General features: G+C 37.0%; 1 protein-coding gene across 1 annotated transcript in view; it reads right to left on the minus strand.

Moving 5' to 3' along the window:
- Nucleotides 1-459: 459 nt before the first annotated feature.
- Nucleotides 460-24,756, minus strand: part of CWF19L2 (CWF19 like cell cycle control factor 2) — a 63,382-nt gene continuing 39,085 nt past the window's right edge. Inside the window, exons 11-18 of the mRNA XM_040056702.2 lie at nt 24,586-24,711; nt 23,205-23,342; nt 13,792-14,004; nt 12,056-12,172; nt 7,783-7,938; nt 6,377-6,457; nt 4,417-4,518; nt 460-3,519 (exon numbers count right to left, since the gene is read on the minus strand). Of these exons, the coding sequence (XP_039912636.1) occupies nt 3,379-3,519; nt 4,417-4,518; nt 6,377-6,457; nt 7,783-7,938; nt 12,056-12,172; nt 13,792-14,004; nt 23,205-23,342; nt 24,586-24,711 (1,074 nt within the window). The 3' untranslated portion in view covers nt 460-3,378. The remainder of the gene's footprint in view (nt 3,520-4,416; nt 4,519-6,376; nt 6,458-7,782; nt 7,939-12,055; nt 12,173-13,791; nt 14,005-23,204; nt 23,343-24,585; nt 24,712-24,756) is intronic.

The following is a 24,756-nucleotide window of genomic DNA, read 5'->3' on the forward strand; positions in this document are numbered from 1 at the left end:
GCTTGTAGCTTTTTGATAAATTTGTTTTTACTGCATGTATGCACAAGGGTACTTCCTTTACAAAAGCTAAAAATTTAAAAATACTGAATGGATGCATTTTCAACTCTAATAGAGAACTTAAAAGTCGGCTCATCAGAGCAATTTCAGGCTGCCAGCTGGCCTCAGACCACATGTACAAAGGCACATGCAGCTTGAGCACTGAGAAATGAACTTTTTACAACTCCCCACACATCAAGAGCTCAGACTCTGCTTTCTGTAATGTAACCAATCTGCCTCTGTGTGCCTCTGTGTATAGTGCTTTACACCCAGAAGCCAGGGAGGGTAAAGATGCTTGTAAGGTAAAGATGTTTTGTACTCTAGTGTCTAGTCCTAGTTTACTTAGGATATTAAAGATCTTGTTTATGAAACAACTACACTTAAAGCAAGAGTAGAGCAGCCTGTGTTTCCGTGACTTTTCACCTTTAATCCAGTCAGATTTAGAAAAACATACTTTAATGATAAAATGACAAATGCAGAAAACAGGAAATGCTGAAGAAATATCAACCAAAGAAAGAACTCTCAAGGGTACCATCAAAATTTCCCTTCTTCCATGAGATTTCAAGAGACTGCTGAACTGCCATGAGAATTACTATTGATTTTAATACGTTGTTTTCCTTTCAGAAGAGTAGCAGCACATATTACACAATCTTCTTGTAACACCGGGCAAGACATGGATATAATCTAATATCTGCTAAATCACAAATGTAGATTCACTTGATGTAAGATACTTCTCCTCCCTGGTAACACAAGAGTACATAGAAGCACATTCACAACAATGGAAGAAATCAAGCTTCCAATCCCTGTTTTCCCTAAAGACACCTGAATTTATATTTTCTACCTCCTAGTGCCAAAGAACTTAGTTATTGAGTATTCTTCCAGATGAAAGAGGTCTATTTAAAAGTATTTTAGTATTTGTAAGAGGAAGGACTGAAGTCTAAGCATACCATGCCTTCCACAAGTGCCCTAACAAGCTGCATTGATTGTCACGGCCTCATGAATATTTAGAGATATTTATGAGGAGGAGCAGCTTAACCTGACAATATGCATGTCTGGTCTGTGACCAGTTACCAAATACTATTCTCAGCGTATGTGGTAAACACAGTCTTCCAATCTGAAAACTTCTAATAGGATAAGAAAGATTTTCTGGTATCACTAGCTTGAGTTACTCTTATCCCATATTTCTGAGTCCTTTCCAAACAATACCAGTAGTTTTGTAGTTTTGCTGAAACCAGAATAATAAAATATGAACAGACCATGAGTCAGAGGACTTTTCCACATACAAGTTGGATATTCTTTGTGAAACATAGCACTTCCCTTGAGGAAAACAAATTCTGAGAGAAGTGATGTCAGAAGAATTGCATTTCCAGCAGAGCATCGGATAAAGACTTTTCCATGGCCTTAAAATACAGTCACCTCTGCTGCTTCCAGCCATCATCCCAGGGGGCAGATGAGACTGGAGGCTACATATGCTTTCAAAGAAAACAATTTTTAGTCATGCTTTACACGACCTAAGACTGCACTTTAGCTAAATTTTGTTCAGCATTACCACATTCAAAGCTACTACTAGCAGCTACTATTTCACATCCTGTTTGCTAAGCAATCTTTCCAGTAGCCTAAGGGAAAATCAAAACTTACTGTCCCTTTTATCCATAGCTTGCTGGTGAACACAGTGTAAATCAGACATTAGATCACTACAATCATCATCAAAGCTTACTTTTAAGTTATTTCTCTTGCAGTGGTACCAGTTGACAAAAGTCCTACAGGAAGTAACTCAAAACACAGCAGATTTATGTCTCTACCAGACTTATTTGCCAAAATGTGGCAGTGGGGGAGGAACAGGGAAAGCACCAGATCTTCAGCAAAGCTGCAAAAGACGACCAAGGGGCTAGAAATAAACACTCATTCAACCCTGTAATATTCAGTGAACCATTTCTTCATCTGAGCAGTTCACAATAATTAAAAGAAGCTGCACACAGCAATAGTTTAGCAGGAAAAGAACAGGAAGCACATTGAGACAGACACAAAGCTTTAACCTCTCCTATGCCAAGGGCTTTCCACCTTCCACCGCTTCCAGCCTTTCCCTGGAGCGCTGCAGCCTTCTGTTCACGAGTCTGCACCCTTTCCCTTGCACTGCTGCAATGTTTCTACCCATGTCCTTCTGTCCTTGTATCCTGTTCTCCTTGTTCTCCCAGCTCCCTACCTGCAAACTCCAAGCCTGCTATGTCAGGGTTTCCACAGGAAGTGGTGGACACTGATGCAAGAATGATCCTTCCCCATGTCACACTACCCCACCTTCATTCCATATCTTTTAGACAAAAGAAAAAACAAAATCTAGCAGATAAAATTGTGGAAAGTGGTCCTTGAAATAGCACACGGGCATTTCCTAGTGACATCCATGCTTAACAAACAATTAACATGCAACTCTTGCCTCTGGTCAGAGCACACTTCAAAGAGCTCTAATGGCATCACAAGCAGGAAAAACAAGCAGGGATTTTGAGCTGCTCTTGATGAAAACTGTTAGGGCAAAGTATTATGACAAACCACCTGTGACACTAGAGGGGACACCCAGGGGAGGAGAGTCACCTGGGGAGATCCCTGTGATGATTTTCTTTTTTGCTGGCCATCAAAGAGCGTTCTTCCTTGAGATTCTTCTTTTACTGTTACCAAAAGTAACCTTTACTATTAAAGCTGTCATTTGCCAGCAGCTTATGGACTGTCTCATTATCCTTTGTGCTTGAAAAACATGACCTCATATTGAAAGAAAATACAAAAAAAATTGCATTCATTCTTGTGGAGGGGGCAACAGCAGGTTTATCAATCACATCCATCGTGAATGTTGGTGTTACTGCAATGACATCAATTTAAAGACCACAACAACACAAAATCAGAAGACTATTTTCTGTACAAATTCCTTCTGCAGTAATGTATTTGTATTAATAAAATTGTTCTTAAAATGTACACCGTTTTTGAGAAAAGTTCACCATGATAATTATGCACTGGCTTAATACAATATAGAAAAATATCAGTTGTCTCAAAGATTATAAAAACTCCAAAAGTAAAAGTTACATTTTTAAGAACTCAAATGGCCCATGAGGATATTACCCTTTGGGCTGCTCAGCTGAAAAAGGAAAAACTAAACTCACTGTACAAATCTGGTTTTCGAGGCTTACAGGTACATGTGATCCAGTGTCCGAAACAGAAACAGATCATCAGCAATTAAACAATATCCTATATTTTAAAATATATTAGCCACACGTAACACATTGGTGTTATTCTTAACATCTGTAGTATCCTTTAGTGTAATTCATGGCTCATATAGTCCTTGACTCCAGGTTGTTCTCATTCTTTCTTTTTGGTGAAGTCATATGGTTTCCACCACTGTGCAAACTGCAACACCTTTTTCCGCTGCTCCTCAAAGTTCTGTCTGATTCCTTTTCTCCAGAGTCGTGGTTCCAAGTCCAGCATGCCACCAATAATTTCCTTTGCAAGTAAAAGTAAGATAGATAATTATAAATGCGAAATTATCATATTACTTAACATTATCTTATCACAGAATAAAGAAATATGTATTTTAAAAAATTATGAGATTTCAAATTATTTTTTTAAAGTGCTAATTAAAACTTTAAATTCTGAAAAATATACCAATTTAAACACAGAACTGCAGTTGTTATATGGCTGCCTCAGCAAAATTCTTGTAAGCACAGCACACTGATGTACTGCTTAAATATCCTAACATTGCAAGCCTGTTAATGCATTAGTGCATTTGTGATTAAGGCAAGTTCAGAGAAAGAAAGTTGCCCACTTTGCTGTTTCGTGTTATATTTCTCCCCTATCACTCTTCATGCTTTTGCAACACTGACTCTTTTGGAAAAATGTTTTCTGTGGCATAATAAAGAAAGGAAGAATTTATTACAGCTCTCCCTGTATATACATTTTACACTATACATACCATGAGTAGCAATTTAACCGCACGAGGATTTTAGCAGGAGCTGTCTGTGAGTTTGTATGTGTATGCACACTAATTTATACAAGCAGGTGTCAGTGCACCTATGTATCAGCACTATGGCCATGAAAATCCTTTAGCAGATGCAAGCATCTTCCATCTATAAGATTATATACCTACAACGTCAAATATCAGCAGTTCAGATCAAATGAAAAGAAACACAAATTTCAAACCACAATCTCAGTATCAGCTAGTAAAAAAATCAACTACTCCTTCGTTCAACAAGCCAAGTTGCAATGAGTCATCAAGAAAAGACAGATAATAAACTGAGATAGGGTACATCAAAGTAACTGTTCTGGTAGCATCTTGGTTTAATGACTTACATTTTCCAAAACAGAGTACAATTGGTAAATCAATCTTTTACGTAACAATACCTTTCCAAAGTAATGAGGGAAATTGTGTTGATCTTCAATCACATGAGCAAATCCTCCCTGAAGGCCGAAGTCCACAGAAAAGTACGGCAACCCTTTAGGAACCTACACATGCAAAAACCACATTTTCAGATGTTTAACAAATATTGTTGGCATTTAGTCAACCCCCCGACAGGAGAATGAATTTGAACATGGTTTTGCAGCTGATAGTATCGTATTTTGTTTTGTATTTTATTTTAAACTACCTCTCAAACCAACTACATGTAGGACAAAATTGCAACAGAGAAATAGTAACGCAATAGTAAAGCAGGTAAGGGAAAATAACAACATACAGCAACTGGGCAAAAAGACACTGAAGAAAAGCTGACTAGGATGGCAGAACTTCCAGAGGCCACAGCTGGAATAGCAGGTAAGAGATGGAGACCCTAGGCAGCAGTGTGCACAGTGGGCAAATGCCTCCCTGACTCCACATCTCTGAATGATGTAACTTTAAAAGAAATTTTTAGACAACCACTAGCAAGCTGCATTTATTAAAGATAAGATGTTGACTGGTAATAGGAAATATTTACCCAGTGAAAAAACTGACACTTAGGTGGAAGGGGAAACAACTTTTTGGACTACAGATTACCCAAAACCCCCTCTATGTGAATGGACAGATATTATCCTTAACTTGCCAAATCAGACAACTTAGTAATTCTGTTAGCCTGCAGGGGAGATGCTGGATATCTGCCTTCAGTGTAACAGAAGTGGATCCATTTGTTGCTCCAGTACTGCAAGAAATTTCTGCTGTTTCACTGCAACAAGTTATTTTTCACTCCTTTAATTGTTGAGGATGTTCCTGTACTGGTAAGATTGGCAAAGCCTCCAATTCATAAGCATTTCCTTCACTACAGTCAAAATAACCATAAAACTTTCAGGAGGTGTGTTCCATGTATCGCTTGAAATACTGACTCTAAAAATAATCAAGATTAAATACAGAGGAGCAATGTAGCATAGCAAGAAACATTTAACACTTTAAATGGACTTTTTAAAAAAGCATTAAATAAAGAAAAATGGATTGGCAGGTGACATCTTAAAGAAAAGGTCAGCTTTGTCATATTTCTCACGATTTCTGCACACAATCCACCAACCAAGTCATGTCTGACCTTCCAGCCAGGTACCATCATCTCCCAATACAACTCTGCAAATTCCAAACCTCAGTGCAGTCTCTAAGCCACACTCTCCCATCTTCATGAAGTCTACAAACATTTCTTACCCCACAACAATGTTAAAATCACATAACTGTGTAAGAATTTATGTTCAGATACATTATATTAACGTAAAGAACTGTCCTGACTTAATCTGAAAACTGGCCTACCTTCAATAAATACATAATAGTCACAAAAATGTATGGTTACATAACACACATCCTCCACCTCAATATTAAAATGGAACAATCTTCGAAACTAACAGATCCACCATTACTCCTTTAAGATTTGCTTATATAAAGATGTTTCATCTCAGTATCCAGGAGACAGAGAAGGTACTGTTCCCTTGTTTTACAAAAAAAAGAGTCATAATGCTATTTATATTTTCACTTCATAAACTTAGCAACACAAACGGCTGTTCTAGGTTAATGAAAAAGACACATCATATTTGTTCCAGGAAAGTAATTTGCAAATCTTTGATCTACCTTAATTCTCAAAGTTAATCAAGAAAATTATGCCAGTACATGTCCTCAAAGTGTCAGCTTTGTTCTCAACTAATGCTGGCAGCTTAGTCCACCAGTTGTTGAAATGAATGGGAATCTTTTCCCTAATGTCAGTTAAGAGTGCAGACTGGTAATTCTCCTCATACCTATGCCATCATCTGATGCACTAATCTAATTGTGTTCCCTTTCTTCTCTCTTTGAAACAGATAATAATGGAAAAATGTTAGAAGAATTTGATGATAAATTCAGGATACAAACCACTTCATTACTTACAGATTTCCGAATATCTTTTGAAGAAAGATCAATTAACTTCTTGTTCATGGACCACTCTTCATCAGACTCCATTATAGCTTTCTGTAAAATTATTTTATCTAATGGTGAAAAAAGTCCATCATACAGCAAATTAAGAACTAACTGTAGTGAAGTACATTGCAGTAGTGCAAGTAAGAATTACTTCTCAACAAAGTAACTTTATTTTTGGTAACCTTTCTCATTTCCACAAGCTACTTTATAAAGACATGGTAGAGTATCTTCAGACCCACCCAATTCAGTTCCACTGTTTCTTTTTTATTTTAAGTTATGCTTGACACAAGTTTCAAATAAAAGGCCACATTCTCTTATTTACCCCATACAAAACCTCTTATTTACTACACTAAATCAGCCTTCTTTCTCTTTTAAACCACTAAGAGAAGAATCCAGCTTAGAAGGATGATTGTCCTTAAAAACCCAAAGCTGACTCTGTATTGCCCATAGTAAGGAATTGAGTACAGTGTAGGGTAGGTACCTTTTAGATTTTATTTGCTGTGCATTTTAATGGTAGATACTTCCAAAATAAATGACATTGCATTAAATCTTTTTCTTTCTCTTTCCTTGTGTATTCAAAGAAAACACAAGTTTTACCAGCACCTGAAGTATAGCAGTCAGATCTAACAGGTGGAGGGTTTCAAATGCGGTAAAAGTTACTGTATTGTTGTTCACCATACTGCTGCCCCACTTCATCAAAACCTAATCACATTATTTCCAGAAAGCATAAATAGTATTTCAAAAATCAAATAAAACAATTTACTTATAAAAGGCAAATAATGAGTCAGTTGCTGAAAGCTGTAAGGACTCAGTCCCAGGCAAAAGCCTCAATGAACCTTCACTGAAAAGGTCAGGGGAAAGAGCAGAAAAGCTATAGAAGTAATATCTATCATGCTGTATAATGTTCATCAGAGGCCTAAGACACATGTAGAATTTGGGCTTACTGAAGTAAAATGGGGATGAAACAATATCTGTATTTGTATTTCTTAAAACAGGTAACACTATTTTCTCATTTAATGCCTGCCAAGGCACTAGTATTGTGTTTTAAGTTTATACTACAGGACTCAAGCAAGAAGTACTACAATCCTGAAAGCACTTCAAGAGACTACAATTCTCTCATCTTCTTCTAGTCTTTTCAGTGCAGTCAGACTTGGGACAAATGCTCAGTGAAAAACAGCTCTTCCACTGACTGCTTGGAAAACTGAATTATTTCACACCTCTTATTTTAAGATCAAGGAATATTAGCAAAGAATGGATCCAGAAGAAGGATCAAAGAATACATATTTTCAAAAACAGCACTTGAATATCAAAAATGTTTTCCAGAAATAGAGGAATATATACATTCAAATTACTTCAGACGAAACATTTTCATGTACCTTAAAGTAGATTGGAGCCATATCTCCTACTTCTTTTGGAAGAGGAATGCATTCATAAACCATATGATACCGCTTCTTCATACTCATGTTTGTTTCTAGGAATACACAGTCCAAGTCTTTAGCTTCAAACATTTTCACCAATGCATTTCGGAACATCTGTTTAAAGAAAAAAAAATGTGTTATTTAAACTAACTTTGCAGAACTTTCAGTTATAATGCATTATTTCACTAGCATAGTATATTTGTAATAAACTAACAATAAAATGGAAAACTGTAGCAATCATACTAGGAAAATTCTATATTATTTACTAATTTAATATTAACTATATTTCTTATGATAAAAACATAGGACGCCTAGGAAATTATTTTGAAATACACAATATAATTAACACTATAAACTTAGTTTTAATAAATACCACATATTTTTACAGCTGCAATCGAAACTTTTTTGAACTTCTTAACTGTAGTGCTCCATAAAACAACATGGCTTTAACAGTAGGTCCCAAGCTTGCAATTTCTAAGAAGGTAATGACCTGGCTTTTACCGACTCTACAGTAAAGTTACAATTACCCTTTTATTACTCCTTCCAATTATACAGTTTAACAACAAAAAAACAACAACAACAAAAAGGAAAGTATTTAGTATTTCCACTAGGCATGCTTGATCTTCACGTAAAATATTAATAAGTGCCTCAAAAAATAAAGCCACTATCTTCACTGTATGGAAGCAAACCAAATGTAATACTCAATACAGGTGGCCTCAAACTACATTTACGAGTTCCCTGTCAGAAGAATGAGGTGCTGCACCTAATTCGAGGTGTATTCCAGTTAATTCTGACAGCTCCAGTGTCTGAGTCCTGCACACACCCAAGAGGCCCTGCAGCCTCTCCTACCTGCCAGGGCTCTGGCTGCCCACACAGGTGGGAAGCTCTGATGTGCTGCAGTTGTGAACTGGATCAGATCCAGCAGAAAGAGATGGGGTATTAAAGAGTGGTGAGAAGTGTGGACCTGGCTCCCTGTCACTCAGGAGCTGCAATTAACTCCAGGCTGTCTCTTTTGGTGTTTGTCGGAGCTGTTTCAGGGACGTCTGTGTCCAGCCAGGTACCGAGCAGCTCTTGGCCCTGACTTCATCTCAGACCAGAGTCATCACTGTAAACCTGCCTGGCCATCACTGAGCTAGGGATGACCTTGCCTACTACCACGGGAGCACCCCAGGCCTGGTACCATGGGAGCGTGCCTTGTCAGTGAGATGACTTCACCTACCTGCCTTGCCCACCACCTTGAATCCCTGACTTGCCTTCCTGCAGAACAGCTGGCTCTGGCTGTTCCCTGACTCTTGACATCACTTGAATAACATCTTGACTCTTGGCATTTGCATCCAAGATATGCAAGAGCATCATTCTATAGCTTACAATGTCCAGATGCTGAACAAATTATCAAGAACAAAGGATTATTTCTGAGAGTCATTCAAACTAATTTTCAAGTGCACAAAAGATCTGACTTTCTGATAGGGTGAATGTTTCTAAAAGTTTCTCAAGATCTTGAAAAATGCTTTTTAAAAATGAAGGTTTTTGTCTTACACATGCTTCTACATCATTTCCACAGCGTAAGCCAAGAAATCACTGAAACTGTAGGAGCCTCATAGACCACGGTACCATAGCCCTAAGACTCACATATTTTGCACTGATATTTTTTCCCAGTTAACAATGCTCAGAAGTACAAATAGCACCATTAAAAGGCTAACCCATCTCAAGGTTTAAGATTCTTTATCTTAATGTAAATGGAGAGCTGATGACTCAAACACATCATCAACATCAGCAAGTACTGAAGTAAAATAGAAGGAAAACAAATCACTACCCCAGGTTTTCAATACAACAGGACTAGAACTTGAGCTCTCCATCCTTTTGCCATCTTGCTCAGTATGAATCAAACTGAAAGTCTAATAAACGTGGCCAAATATCTATCTAAACTAGGCATTTAAGCTCTTCAAAGCAGGCCCTAGTGCCTTGAATTTTCCCTCACTAATGAGCTGTTCCATGCTGTGACAGGAGAATGCTGCCATCATTCCCCTAAAGCAACTGCTGAATTACAGTCAGAAGACACTGCCTAGTGTTCCATGATTGATATGGGACTCTAGAGCACAGGGTGACAGGCTGCTCTGCATTAACAACTCTACTTGTCACTCCAGCCACCAGACCTCTACTTCTGAAACACACTGAAGCAATGTGGTGAGATACCAAAAGCTGAGAAAGACTATTACTTACAACTGCTACCGTGCAGTATTAACTGAAATACAAATCCACCAAAAAGTCTAGAATAGCAGCAGATGTTAGCTAAGTTTCCCCAGTTGCATTTTCTTGATTTAAATACATTGGATTTTTCCTCCAAATTCTGAGCAGGCCAAAGCATCAAGAATAATTAGCACTGGAAAGGACAAAACCATCCCTAAGGGGAAATAGGAAGGCTTGGCTTATGCTCAGATGCACACAACATCAATACATGCAACAGTTCAGTCAACACAGAACGTGTAAAGATTTATATCTTTTCATATAAAAAATATTCTGTGCATATTTTTTTGGCAAGTGAGCACATCAGTGTCTAAATTACACAATATGTTAAATTCAAGACCTTGAAGGCATACAGTATAAAGGAACTCTTTTTGCTTTACTCCAATATATCCCAGAAAAAAAGAAAAATACCAGCAAAAATAGTTAGCTAAAACACATACTTCATACAACATTTTGTGAATACTTAAAGTGTGGTAATTTTTTTTCCCTTCAACAGTAATGTCTCTGGCATCAGAAAGTTAGTTTAGTCATTGACTGTCTGCTTACACTCTGGCTAAAGCTTTCCAGACTCCTTCTTCTGTAATATATAGAAGTTGGAGGAAAAAAAAAAGTCATGTATCCATCACTATCCAAAATACTTCACTGCAAAGAAATATCTAAGCTGTCTACAAATACATTCACAAGATCAAAGGATAGTGGTTTTAGCAACTAGTTAGCCTACTAGTTAGCAACTAGTTAGCAATTAGCAACTACTAGCCTATTCTAGCAAGTAAAAGATTAGTGTTGAAGACAGGGACTGCATCTTTTCCTTATTCTATTTTCTTTCTCATACAATTTTAAAACTCACAATTGTTTGGTTAAGAGCTTAGGGTAAACAAAAGATCTAGGATAAATATATTTATCACTTTGCCACATGCTCTTTTGTTCCTCCTGATCCTATTTTTTGCACTTATTTGCTTCTTTGCCATCTTTCTTAGTAATTTCTGTCATATGCAAGAGAACTAATTTTCTCCCTGGTTGGAAGGGAGCATAATTTATTATATGAAACAACACCAGACACGACACTTGATGTGGGGAGCAAATTTGAAAAGTCAAAGAATCCATCTGCCAGACCTGAGGCAAGAGCAACGTTATTTAAATTATTACAAACTTATAAATGATGCTGGTTTTAATTCTCAGCCACAACAAAACTATTCTCTAGCCTGATATAGTCTCCAATATTTCAGTAAGAGGTTTCCCCTTGTAATAATCCTGACAGCAGGACAGGGGACTGACAAACACAGTCAATCTCTTAGGTAGAAGCTTGTTACATCCCTCCCTTGATTTTCCATTTCCAAAGAAAACAGAACTCAAAATCTTCAAAATGTCTTCATAAGGGAGTTGGAAAGCACAACCCACCACGCTTGGCACTTTATTTTAATAATTCTTTTCAAAAAAGGTAGAATATTGGATTCAAACAGGGATCTCATTGATTTTAAGAGTAAGATAGTTCTCTTTTAATTGATATCCACTCAAAAGCAGATTAAAAAACTGAAGATATGTAAACAACATATTGGTATTTCATTTTAAGTAATCTCCCTGATCTGCCAATTCTTTTCTTTCCCTTGGCACTCCCAAGAAAATACTATTAAGTCAGTTATTCTATTTGTTCTAAGGGATCAGCTGTACCTACTTCATTTCCAATAGACATTCCTCTAACACGGTTTCAAAGACCTCCAAGGATGCATGTTCTGTAGCATTCCAGGAAACTTCTTCTAGTGCTTATAAATTGAAAATTTGCTTCAGTATTTACCCTGCCTCTCTCTCCTGTTAATATTTGACCACTAATTTTCATCCACAATGTGAGAATGTTCTGCCCCTTAGTGGAATCAGAAGAGACCTGGCAGACTGCAAATTATGAAAACACGTAACTATGACAAGAATATTATTATTCGCAACAAAATTATTTTACAAAAGTGTTAGAATAGGAGGCAGTTTCTCGGCAGACCTGGATTTCTTCCCAGATGTCTTCATCCAAAAGAGTAGCTGCAGTATGGTGCTGTAGAGGGGCTATCAGGCAGTGACCTTCAGTAAGGGACTGGCTGCTTGGTAGAGACAAGTACACCTAGGAAAAGCAAACAAAAACTCAAATGCCTAGATTTTCAGCATTAAAAACCTTCTCACTGCTGAGGCTAAAAAATTCATTTGCTAAATTCAAATCAACAGAAACCATTAGCTACTAATTACAGCAAGGTATTAGCAATTTTAGTGCTTTTTGAAAGGGCCCATTATCCACCAGTAGCTCAAACGAACCAGTAGGATCCAGAGAGCAGTTCCACCATGAAGGCAGTAATATTAGCTTTATAAACCAACTGATATCATAGCTGTTATGAAATCACACTGTTTGGTGCATTCCAGTATTTATAGATACATAGCTGTATGCATTTTTAATAATATGTGTATGTATGTATGTATGTATGTATGTATGTGTGGGTGTGTGTGTGTGTATATATATATATATAAACTGCATACTGTTCACTCACTCCCTGTTCCCAGTGGGACAGGGGGAGAGAATCCAGAAAAGAAGTAGAATCTGTGGGATCAGATAAAGACAGTTTAAGGGGACAGGAAATTAAATAACAATGATAATAACAATAATGTACAAACCAAGTGATGCACAATGCAATTGCTCACCACCCACCAACTGCTGCCCAGCCACTGCCCAAGCACTGGCCCCTGGCTAACCTTCCCCAGAGTTTATCCACTGAGCACAATGTCATATGGTGTGGAATATCCCTTAGGTCAGTTAGGGTCAGCTCAGCTTCTTGTGCCCCTCCTGCATTCCCACTGGCAGGACTGTATGAGAAGCAGAAGAGCCCCTGAGCACTACTTAGCAACAACTAAACACATCAGTGTTTTATTAACATTATACTCATCTTAAATCCAAAAAAACAGCAGTGTATCAGCTATTGGGTAGAAAACTAACTATCCCAGCCGAAACTAGGATACCCTGTATATTTATCTATCTATTAGATAGATAAACACAGATTATATATACATATACACTCATAGATATGCATCTGTATTAATTTACATACATACATACATATATATATATATAAAAAATAACTAAAAAAAGAGGAATGCAATGCACCTTAAAAATATCTATGCACCTAATTCCTTTGCCTATAAAGAGTTTCAGATCAAATGAAAACATCAATAATAAATGAAAATTGTGGAGAAAAAAAATACAAAAAAGGTTATATTGAAGTATTTCAGATGTTATAAATCCAAATATTTATGTAACTTTTAAAAGCATGAACAGAAGCAGAAAGGTTTCCAAACCAAACTTCTGTCTATTTCAAAGAATTTTAAGCTTAAAAATTGAATTCTCCACCTAATTTTCTTTGATATCAATATCCAGTTCTTCACCAGTTCAAATTTCCTCCAGTAAAGTGTGATTTAGTCTTCTACAAATCCACCTACAGTTTAATCTCTGCACTGAGATCTTTCATTATTACTCCTGTCTTCTACAAATGTGACATCAAAGATTAGCTTTAAAATTCGTGACAGATTTATATCTTTTTCCTCCTCACGCTTGATGAAGTTGTGGAATCAATTGAAAGGGCAAGGAAAGTAAGATGCAGAACAATAAATCCTTAGCAGCAATTTCATTCCTAATTTTAAACACCAACATAATTTCTTTTTTATTTCTACATTTGTGTTAAATTGCTATTTTCTTACCTTGGTGCCAATTGCAATAATAAGATGTTTAGAAAGTTCACTGCTGTCAAAGCAGTAGGGGCACTTCTCCATGCATGCAGCGAGTTGCTGGTGCTCACGGATTGCTTTTCTTCTTTGTACTTCCTCCTCTTCCCCACTGCGTGCTCTCTTGGCTGCTTTGGAAACAAACATGTCATCCAGAGTGTAGTACTCTCTGTCAGTTTTTTCCATGAGCTGAAAAGATATGCAGAAAAATTGCACGTATTTATAAAGTAGCAAGAAAAAAATACTTAGCTCTTTGTGGTACCCTTCCTTGAGAAAAGCATAGAAGTACATAAGCAGTAGCATTTCTTCCTTTCACATGGCATCTGCTGCAGATGGAATCATCAAGTACCTCTCCTGAGAGCAGTCATACACAATCTTAGCACAGATATTAAAATATGGATATGTGACAGCAGTGAGAAGAGTATATTACTATACTCCATATCAAATTAAGGGCTAGGTATTTCAGTATTATCTTGACATAACTTCAGCTATCTTTAAATAGATGCATAATTTATATATCACTTATATCACATATTTTATCCTCTCCCTTCTTCTCCTCCTCTCCTTTTACAACTACCATTAAATCATCTTTTGTGAAATAACTAGACCATGACTCTGCACTTCACATTCTGTGAAAATATGCCAACAGTTATTTTTACCAAGTGAACAGGACTAAGCCATTTTGGGAAGAAAACAGTCTTTGCCCTCAATACTAAGTCTCTCTGAGTGCACCTGCTGCACAACAAATCTTAATATATTTTAGGATACTAATTAGGGTAGCCCTAGCAAAGGACTAAGGTTAACTGATGGCATTTGGAAGGCATGCTGCCAATAACTGAAACACAGTCTCCAAACGAAAGAAATTCTTCCAAATATCCCAGGTATAGTTTCTGTAGACAATTACATATATATAAATAAAAATTTATATATAGAGGACAGACTTTTTTTTTTGTAGAAAACTCCCCAAAAAAGACAGCAGCTGTTGCTTTTCCCAAGTACTGCAGTTCCCTAAGACGGATCAATACCTTATTCTAAACATGCTCAGTACTTTCCTTATCAAACAACTGAGAAGGAGCCTCCTCAATGTTACTTTATTCAGCAATGATACATTTAACTGCTTATGTGCATTTCCTACTGGAAGCCACTGCAGACTAAAATCAACTGTTCAAGAGTTCAACTCCATTTTACAGTAAGACAGTTCTTCTGTCTCACTGCAATGCTATAATTCTACCTTTAACAGAAAAAGGAGATCCCTGAGATTTGGAAAAAATATGTAGTGGTTTGTGTGTCTAAAATCAAGTCTCTGTTCTTCTTCATATAAGCATTAAAAAGATCAAGTCAGACCTGCAGCAGAAGCACTGCTTGGAGAACAGCAGCATTTTGTTATTACTAAGCATGAAGTTTGGGGGTTTCTTTTAAATAAAAATTCTGACATGAGAATGGAAATACACAGGAAACATGACAGTTGGCAGAGTAGAAAGGAAAGGAAGAGTGGAAATCACAACACTGGCTATCAGGAGTATCACATGTAGCACAGAATACCATTACTCCTTTGCTTTGCTTGCACTTAGAAGTAGTCATGGAAATTCCTGGTTTGTTACACACAACCTCTTTTAAATAATAGTACTTTTCAAAATATTCCACAGAATCCCTTATGATAGAATAAATATTCATGTTATTAAACAGCCTGGAAGATGCCTCTCTTCAAGATGGATAAATTGCTGTATACAGCATGATATCAAAATTCTTACAAAGTAGCAAACTTTTATAAAGTAGGTGCTGTCTAAAATCCAGAATTTGTTGATTCTGGTACAGTCATAACCAACAGATCAATGGTTTAGGTTGAAAGATACTTTAGAGATCACCTTCCTCTAGGAAGGTGCTCAGGGAAGGAAGGAAAGGGAGGGTGCTCAGGGAAGGAAGCCAAGCTGCTCCTGGCCCCATCCAGCCTGGTGTTGCACACTCCAGGGACTCCACAACAACTTCTCTGGGCAACCTGTCCCAGTGCCTGATTTCCCTCAAAGTAAGGAATTTATTCCAAATAACTAAACTAAATCTACCCTCTTTCTGTTTGGGGCCATTAGCCCTTGTTGTATCTGCCTGTATGAAAAGTTGCTCTCCCTCTCTTTTCCAAACTCCCCTTTAGGTACAGGAAGGTGCTATAAGGTCTCCCTGGAGCTTTCTCATCTCCAGGCTGAACAACCCAAACTCTCTCAGCCTGTCTTCATAGGAGAGGTGCTCCATCCCTCTTTTAAAACATATATTCATCTATTTGTACAATAAGGTGCCCAGTGAGTTCTGCCAATTGCATTATTTGGCTATAACTAAATCTCTCAGAAAGAAGTTAAAGGGGAATTGAAAGAACAAGAAGAAATTGTTCTTTAAAATGCCAGTAGGAAAGCAAGTAATCATTTAAAAACCAATTTATTTCATACATATATTCTTCCATACAAAAGACAGAGCTAGTACACATCCAAAGAAGGAACTGTGCTGATGTATTAGAGCTGCTGGAAAGCTGCTGTTCTGCATTATAGGCGCAGCATCACACCTGCTAAACACAAAAGCCAATGCATTTTGGAAGTCGTGTATTTAGTTCCCTCACCATGATTGATATTGTTTGGTATCGCCCTTGCTGCTCAGGTGCTGCACAGAGATCAGAAAGAAGAAGGAAGTAATTTTGATCTATCAGTTTAAAGCTGGGATGTCCTACAATACATCATTGAATTACCTAAAGCTAACAAAGAAAATTCAGGATCTATAAGGGCAATGCACCTGAAGTCCTTGTTTCTACCAGATGCTGACCAAAGCCCAGAGCTGTGCCAAACTGACATATTCCTAAGACAGGTCAGTTCTACAGTCCCCAGTCTTCTTTTTCCTACTTCCCTTTTCTTTATTCTTGGTTTATCTGTCAAATTCTCCTTCATATACACCCTCTTTTGTTCCAGCTTTCCCTTCTCTTTTGGCAAGCACTGATTAACCAGAGGACACAAAGGCAGCTTTAGGACTCTTAGCATCAGGCAAAATGACACAGCCTCTGACATCTCATAACACAATTGTGCAACTATGTCATTTCTACCATCCATCTGATTTTCCACAGCCAGGATGCAGTTTTCATTTAACCAACAGAGAAGAATCACAATCGTGCTTGCCCTGGCAAAGGGAGGTCTGTAATTCACATACATTTAAACAGCAGTCAGGGAAGGCATCCAAACTTCTCTCAGGAGCCCTCTGGGCTTTCATTTGGACAGCTCAAATACAGTACAAATGTGGCTAAAACCCAAGGAAATGGCTGAGCTCACTAAGCATTCAGCACAGGAGTTTAGAAAGAAATCAGCATCTGACTACGCATAAATTAGAATGATTTGAGAGGGGGAAAAATTACAGTGTTGTATTTTCTGATTAAATCCTTATCATCATAATTACCATGAATAATACAAATATATTACATGAATTATTTCATTATATAGCATTCTGTTTACTAAATAATTGAAGCGCTTTTTAATTTGTTACATTAATGAAGCCATCAGGCACCGTGGCATGGGGCTACTTCCCAAAGTAACTCTTGCACATCTCTGCAAGGTACACTCCAGGGTCAGCCTCATTTTTCTGCCAACTTATGCTCAGACCACTAGAACCATACCTCACAGCTTGATTTTAAACCATTTCTGTTTTTCTTATTCCACAGTAAAACCCCTGGAGTCTTATACACTGCTGGCTTCCTACACGCTCCATCTCAAGCCTGCTGCACGTTGTATCTCTTATTTCTCCCTCTGCTGCTATTACTTGCTTTTTGGGTGGCCCCTTCAAATAAAAAGCCCTGCAAAAATGTTTAGTATCACTGTGATACTGAAAGCAAACCTTAAGAGACAGAACTCTTAATGACTGAGATTATACTTGTATAATACCTCAAGTAGATTTTTTTCCGCTCTTCAAATTTCCTTTGAAATTTGAGGACAAAATGGGAAATTCTATTAAACACAATTAGCAGAGGAACAAAAGATACCTGCATGGTTCCAGTGTGGGTTATTTTCAGCTTTTCTGTACTGTTTCTCTTCTGCTTATTTTCTTGCTCCAATTTGTATGCAACTATTGAACTTTTGCTTTTCCTGTTTCCTTGCTAACGCAATCATAGCTAGAGTTACTTCCATGTAAGCTAATAAAAGTGCATCTGCTTGAAAAATTTGTGGAAAAAAGTCTATAGATTGTATAAAATGTATCAGTTTGGGTTTAAATTGTCATGGCAACACTGACGTCTTTAAATGACAGAGTTAATATTTGTGGAATGTTGTATCATAATATATTTTAGGAAGCTGCAAAGAATAATCATCTATTTTTTTAGAATACAAACCTGAGTGACATAAGAATACATCTCATCACATTTAAATTTATTCAGCATTTAGCACGTATTCTGAACAAAAAAAAATCACCTCAGACAAGTTTTTTCTGATCTCAAACAGTATTTGCTTAAGACAAACAAAGACAGAATTTTACCATGTAAACCTTATTATAATTCCAGTCTCCCTGTGAACATAGACATTTGAATTTGTAGGTTTAATTCATCATACAATTCATCGAATAAGCATTTTCAAAACCTGTTGCCACACTGAAATAAAGAATATTTTAAACACATAGTATCAAAGGATTTTAAGATACCAGTGCACAGAGTGCTTTTAAGGCCTGTGTCATTGACTAGAAAAGATTACCCACCATGCTGGTGAGCAAGGTCGCTCAGGATTACCTTTGAGCAGCAGAAGTCAAGCAAAAAACAGATGACAGAGGACTGCTCAATGGCTAGGGACCAACCTCCTTTTTGTTTCTGCTATTTGAAATGAAAACCGTAGATTTTGCTGTAAGTAGTTATTAGGACAGATACAGCTTTATATAAAAGTCAATGGCATAAAATGTAAAGCAAACAAAAATATCTTCAGCCATAGAATTCTACTATTAAAATTCTGATTAGCATTTCACTTTACAGTTATCACTGGCCATAATTTCAATGTCTAGGAAAGACTGTCCTGCACAAGTCTTCATCTGCAACATATCTTGTCATTTTAACATAATTCTGGAAGAATCCTAAATGCTTATGCAGTCACTTAGTATGGGCTCCATCTACACAGTTCTTACTGTTCCCAGGTTTTCTTCCCTAATTCAACCATCACTGCTGTTGATTTGTTTCCACATGCAGGAACAGCTTTAACTTTGTGTCCACACAATATACACAGAAGGATGTTTAGTGCATTGAACTGAAATGTAGCAGAACAAGGTGCTGGAAATTATTTCTCTTGGGTTTTTGCAATAATTTTTTTTACAGCAAACCATGCACATGACCTTTAAGTAAATGTAAAAAGCAACAGGGCACCAGAGCTTTGCTGGCTTTATCATGTCTATTAAATATTGTGCAAAAATTGCTTCACCATGTGAAGAAGGAGAAGGAAAAGGTTCATTACATAATAGTAGTAGCAGAAGCAACATTTTGCATTTTCCACTTTAGCTTTTAAGGTTTTTTTCAATACTATTATTTTGGTTTACGATGATGGAAATGCAAAAAATGTGAAGAGGTAGATTTGCACAGCAAGTAAAAATGATAAGGCTGAAAGTAATTTTCCATTTTACAGACTTTTACAGAAGCAAGGAAAGGCAACACGCAGATTTCCTTTTTGCAAACCTGTAATACCAGAATATCTCTTGGTTAAATCCATAAAGGAAGGTCACCATTACTAATAAAGCATCTTATTTTTCACTGATTAATTTCTCTTAGGAATTATTGCACATATTTTAAAATAAAATTAGTTTCTGGCCAAAATTAGAATGCCCTGATGAACAACACAAATTAATTGTTCTCTCTTTCTTTAAGTAAAATATAAAAAGGAAAAAAAAAAAAGCTTTAGTAGAATTAATACATACAAATACAAGGTAATTTCTCTTGAGGTAATGTTCTAGGAATCAGTCTCTAAACACCCACTAGAATCTATTGACATAAGTGAAAGGATTACATAAGTCTTAACAGCATGAATTTGGGAAAATTGAACCACTTACAACAGTCAGGGGCTGAAGAAACTACAGACAAGGTACTTAAAGCTATCAGTAGTGAAAATCTAAGACTTCACACATATTTTATACTCTAGAAATGTCAGAAAAATACAGTTTTCAAATGTTTTATTGACTTTTTTGTATCCTAAAGTCATGCTTCTACAACAGTGAGAACCAAAACCACTTTCAAAGGTGAAGAAAATAAAAAGTAGAAATACTGATTTAAATGGATGCTTTTTTTCCTTGCGACAAACAGTGAAACATGAGCAAATCAAACTCTAGTCCTCTTTTCCATAAATCAAAAAGATTAGTGTTGGGTTCTAAAAAAGTTTTTTTCACCACCGTAAATTAAAGATTTGGGCCTTTTTCACGGTATTCATAAATTTGACTTAAATAGCATGCATGGGATGGCTGTGGGAAAGGCAGCATGTCAAACTGAGATAAATCACGTCCACATCAGCCACCTTCAAAGAGAGCCCAAAGGGCAACAGGGGGTAAAAGCCTCAAGCACAGCAGGGCTGTCTTAGAACCATGACTACAAAAATAAGAATGGACAAGAGGACAATGATAAGTCAGAATCTAAATTCAAAACAAAGACTCAACAGGTAAACAAATAGCAAGGAGACAGCAAATTCCCTCTGGCTCATCTTGCTGACCTCTTGCGAAAAGGATAGGTGGGAAAAAGATTTAATAAGTATGCCTTGAACTGCAGATGTTTAATCTGTCAATCTGAGTGGGAGTCTGGCATGAGATAACATACAGGCTTTCACTTGCCAATGAGGTTAGGCAGAGGGTTCAAGAAGAGAGACTTTGGGTCTACGTACTGATATTTCTTCCAAGTCGCATTTAAGGAAATAAATCCTTTCATGAATTATACCCTTCTATTTCAACATCCCCATCTCTCTCTACAAAACTGCAATTATGTTATTATCTTCAATAAGAACTAGCCTGTATTTCATTTGTAATACCATGAAAGCACTAAATATCAGGAGATATTCTGATTCTGCACTGATCTAGAGCAGATCATTCAGCTGTGTAAAAGCCAGAAAACACGCTGGTCTGTCGTTCTCACTCTGCTCTCATTTGTGAGAGCGGTGCCTATTCCCTCCACCCTCAACAGCTGTGGGGATGGCAGTTTCTTTTGGGCATAGTCTGGGAAAGTGATAGAAGCCCTGGGAAAATCCATGAAAGAAATAATAGTGTCTAAGGCAATTCACAGTGATTAGATGAATTAAATTATCGAACAGAATTTAAGGACAGAATCTCCCTTCTCCCATCCTAGGTAGGATATCATTTGTAGACTTGCAGCAGTTTCCTCCCACCACTCTTCTGCAATACAACAGATTAATTTTTGTGGCTAATTTTTTCATTTCACAAATGAAGGCAGAAAGAGAGTAATTTGTACGTGTCAAATTTGTGTACTATGTTATCAAATAAAACTGGCAAAAGAGGTTTGTCTGCTAAACTTCCTGCTGGAACAAAACACCTTGCTGAAACCACTGAGGAGAGATGCAAGAATTTTGAAGATTAACTTACTGAGCGCCAGATTATCATGCAGATACTCCATGCGGTATAGGCTTATAAAGTACATAAATAACCACCTAGAATATCTGAGATCACACCCAAATTTTTCAGACTGCTGCCGACACTTCAGTGGTAACACTGATTTGTGCTGTGAATAAGAATGCATTCCTCAGACATGGAAAGACATGGACACCTCAGGGAGGCCTAGGAGCCAGTTTCTTAATCTAAGATCAAGAAACAACCAACATCCGGGGAAGACCATCACATTTTGTGGTGACAGGGTCTCGGAATTACATGCACAGAAACTACCAAAAGCATTTTAGATCATAACAGAGAAGAACAATTGGCATCTTAGATGCTTCTTTTTATGAAAGCCCAACAAAAATACTTTCAAAACCTAAATGTGACATTGCATAGGACTGAAGGACTACAGTACCATGAATTAAAATATAGACATTGCAATGGCTTTGACAAAATATCTACTTTGAGCACATGCTCCAATACACTTAGCCAGTAAATAAATAGCATGGCTCAGTCTTAAAAGGTTAGTCACAAAACTTGTTCTAATAAAATAATATGATGTACTATGTCTTTGTCTAGTAACAAAAAAGAAACACATTATGTAACATCTGATCCAAAGCTCACTGAAGTTAGTAGGAATTCAGAGCCTTCCTAAACTAAAATGAAGTTAATCCGCAGCAATGACTAAAATGTATGGGGGAAAATACATAGAACTGACTCTTCTGCTACACATTTGCAACTCAGCATTTACTGTGGAACTCCTGAGCCAAAAACCTATCTAGAGCTCCCTATTTCATATTTAACAATGAAACAGTATTTCACAAAGTTGCTATATCTTTTTGTGCTCCCACTCACAATTAAGGCCTCCACTGCATTTCATGCTCTACAACACAAGTTCTACAATTACCTTCTTCACTGGAAAAAAATCTCAAACCTTCACGTTAAACTCTGTTCTGTGGCCACTCTCCACATGAGAAACAAAAATAGTTGTATTCTATTAAACTTTTATGCTAATTGTTCTAGCCTAGCAGCTGCCTTCCCCTACCCATCCACCCACTCCCCCCAAGCTGAAAAAATTTTGTTTACTTAGGTTTTCTCCAAATGGCCACCACTGTGCCCCTGATTACAGGGTATGCTCTAACAACCTGGGCAGCATTCAAGATATGGGTGCACCATGTATCCACTACATGGTTTAAAATGTTCCTAAATTCTCCCTTTTCACAATCTCCAAAATGCTGATTCTCTTTTTAATCTAACCAGCACTGAGATGATGTTTGCAGACTCACAATGACTCTCAAATCAAGCATCAACAGCCTCTTGTATATGTACAGTCATGGCCTCACTCAGCTTCAAGACTACCAACATTTTGCTTTCATTAACTGTCTTTCACCTGAATTTATTGCCTCAATGCCTATGATGGGATCTCTTCCTTTTTATTTGAGAGCTCTACAGCATAATCTCCTGTGCCTGAACTAGACATTTTAATTCCTTTTATACCCATAATGCCTTTCAGATGGCATTTAAAATAGGACAGGCGACTCACATCACTAAAATATGTACATCTCTCCAGTGACTCTAAAGTGGATCCTAAGAATCAGCTCAGGTGTTTCACAATGTTAGAAAAATCCCCGCTTTGTAGTTGGAAATTCTACAGTTTAAAATTTCCCCTATTTTTTGACAGTCCTGCAATAATTATGTAACCATAAACAATTATCATCCTCCTCCAGGCCTTCCTTTTACTCAAGCCTCATGTCCTCCCTGATATTTCTAATAATAACATGCTTAATTAAAAAGTCATACACACAACATCTTACCTTTGATGCCATACGCATGAACAGTGAGTTTTGATCCTCTGCTGTTCTCATCTTCTCATTTTTGACCAAATCCTTCAGGTTCATACTATCATCATCCTGAAAATATCTTACTCTCTCTTTATCTACATGAGTAGGCATCTGGAAGCAAGCACATTAAAAATAAATATTAACCTGATGAGAAAGATCCGTTATAAAATTCAGACCCTAACAATTTCAACAAGTTTAAAGAATCATGAATCATGCTAAGCAGATCCACAACAACTGGGTTAACAGCTCCATTTTATCTAAGGAGAAAAAAAAATCTCTCCCTTTCTTCAACTGCATCACTATTTCCAAATAAAACGTCTCTTCCCAAAGTCACTATATCCTTAACATCCTTAAGGTATCAGATCTACAACATTCCCACTTGGGAAAGATAGACAGTACTTCACTGAAACAGTTAATTAGCTCATAAAATTGAAATATTCTAAAAAGTAATTTTCACTATTGACAACTCTAAAGCTTTTGTAAAGTCACATATGTTACTGAAACACAGTAATCACAAGACAGTACTGAAAACTTGTGTGAATTTGGTACCTCTGGGAAATGTTGCCATCTTAGACAGAGTGCACAAGAGAACAGAGATGTCCCTTAGGATAGGACTAAAGTAAATTCAGAGGGGGTATAGGGAGTGGTCATTAACATAAAGCAGAATAGCATTTTCCAAAATGGAAACAACAGGACAATGACAACAAATTCCTCACCCTCTTGTGTCTTTCACTTTCCGATAGCAGTGTTGCAAACTGATCTGTCCTACTAATCAAGAAAGCTTGCTAGAATTATGAGGTAGTGTCACCTCCTCTTATCTCAAAAAGATCAAAGTGCTACTATATTTACTATTGGAAGCAATTATCCTAAGAATAAAACACTGCTCCAGTTTCCAAGCTTCATATTATTCCACAAGGCACTTTGTTAAGATTAGGTCATAATTATTATTATCATCAGTAGCCATATTTTTTTATCAGAACTAAAGTGAAATTAGCCCCTGAGACGTGAGTATCTCAGCAAAATCTTTCTTAATTCAGAAATATGCAGCTCTGTTAATCTTTGTTATTTACATAATTTTATGGAATATAAACTAGGAGACTGTGATAACTTTTCCTTGAACATGCATTTAAATAAGCCCTAAAGTGATCCCTTGGGAAATGGAATCTGAAAATAAACTAAATATATGCTTAATAAATATGTACTCTAATACTTAATTACTATCATCTTCCAAAAGGAACTTTTTAATTACCTATTGACATTCTGATAAGATGCTCATTAATTATGGCATCATAAAAGTAAAACTATAAAATCATTGAAGAATTGCAGTTACAATACTCAGATTTGTAAAACTTACCATCTGCTGCTTTCTTCGTCCTCCTTTTGGCTCCAGTGGCTCCGTTGGTCCCATCACAGGCCATGCCCTTCCACTTCCATCTGTTCTGACAAGGACCACTTGCTCATCCTCTTGACGGCTCGAAGCCTGCATCAGGTTTTAAGACATATTTTAAAACAGATGGTACAGACA

This window comes from Hirundo rustica, chromosome 2 (genome assembly GCF_015227805.2).
Source record: "Hirundo rustica isolate bHirRus1 chromosome 2, bHirRus1.pri.v3, whole genome shotgun sequence".
Lineage (NCBI taxonomy): Eukaryota > Metazoa > Chordata > Aves > Passeriformes > Hirundinidae > Hirundo > Hirundo rustica.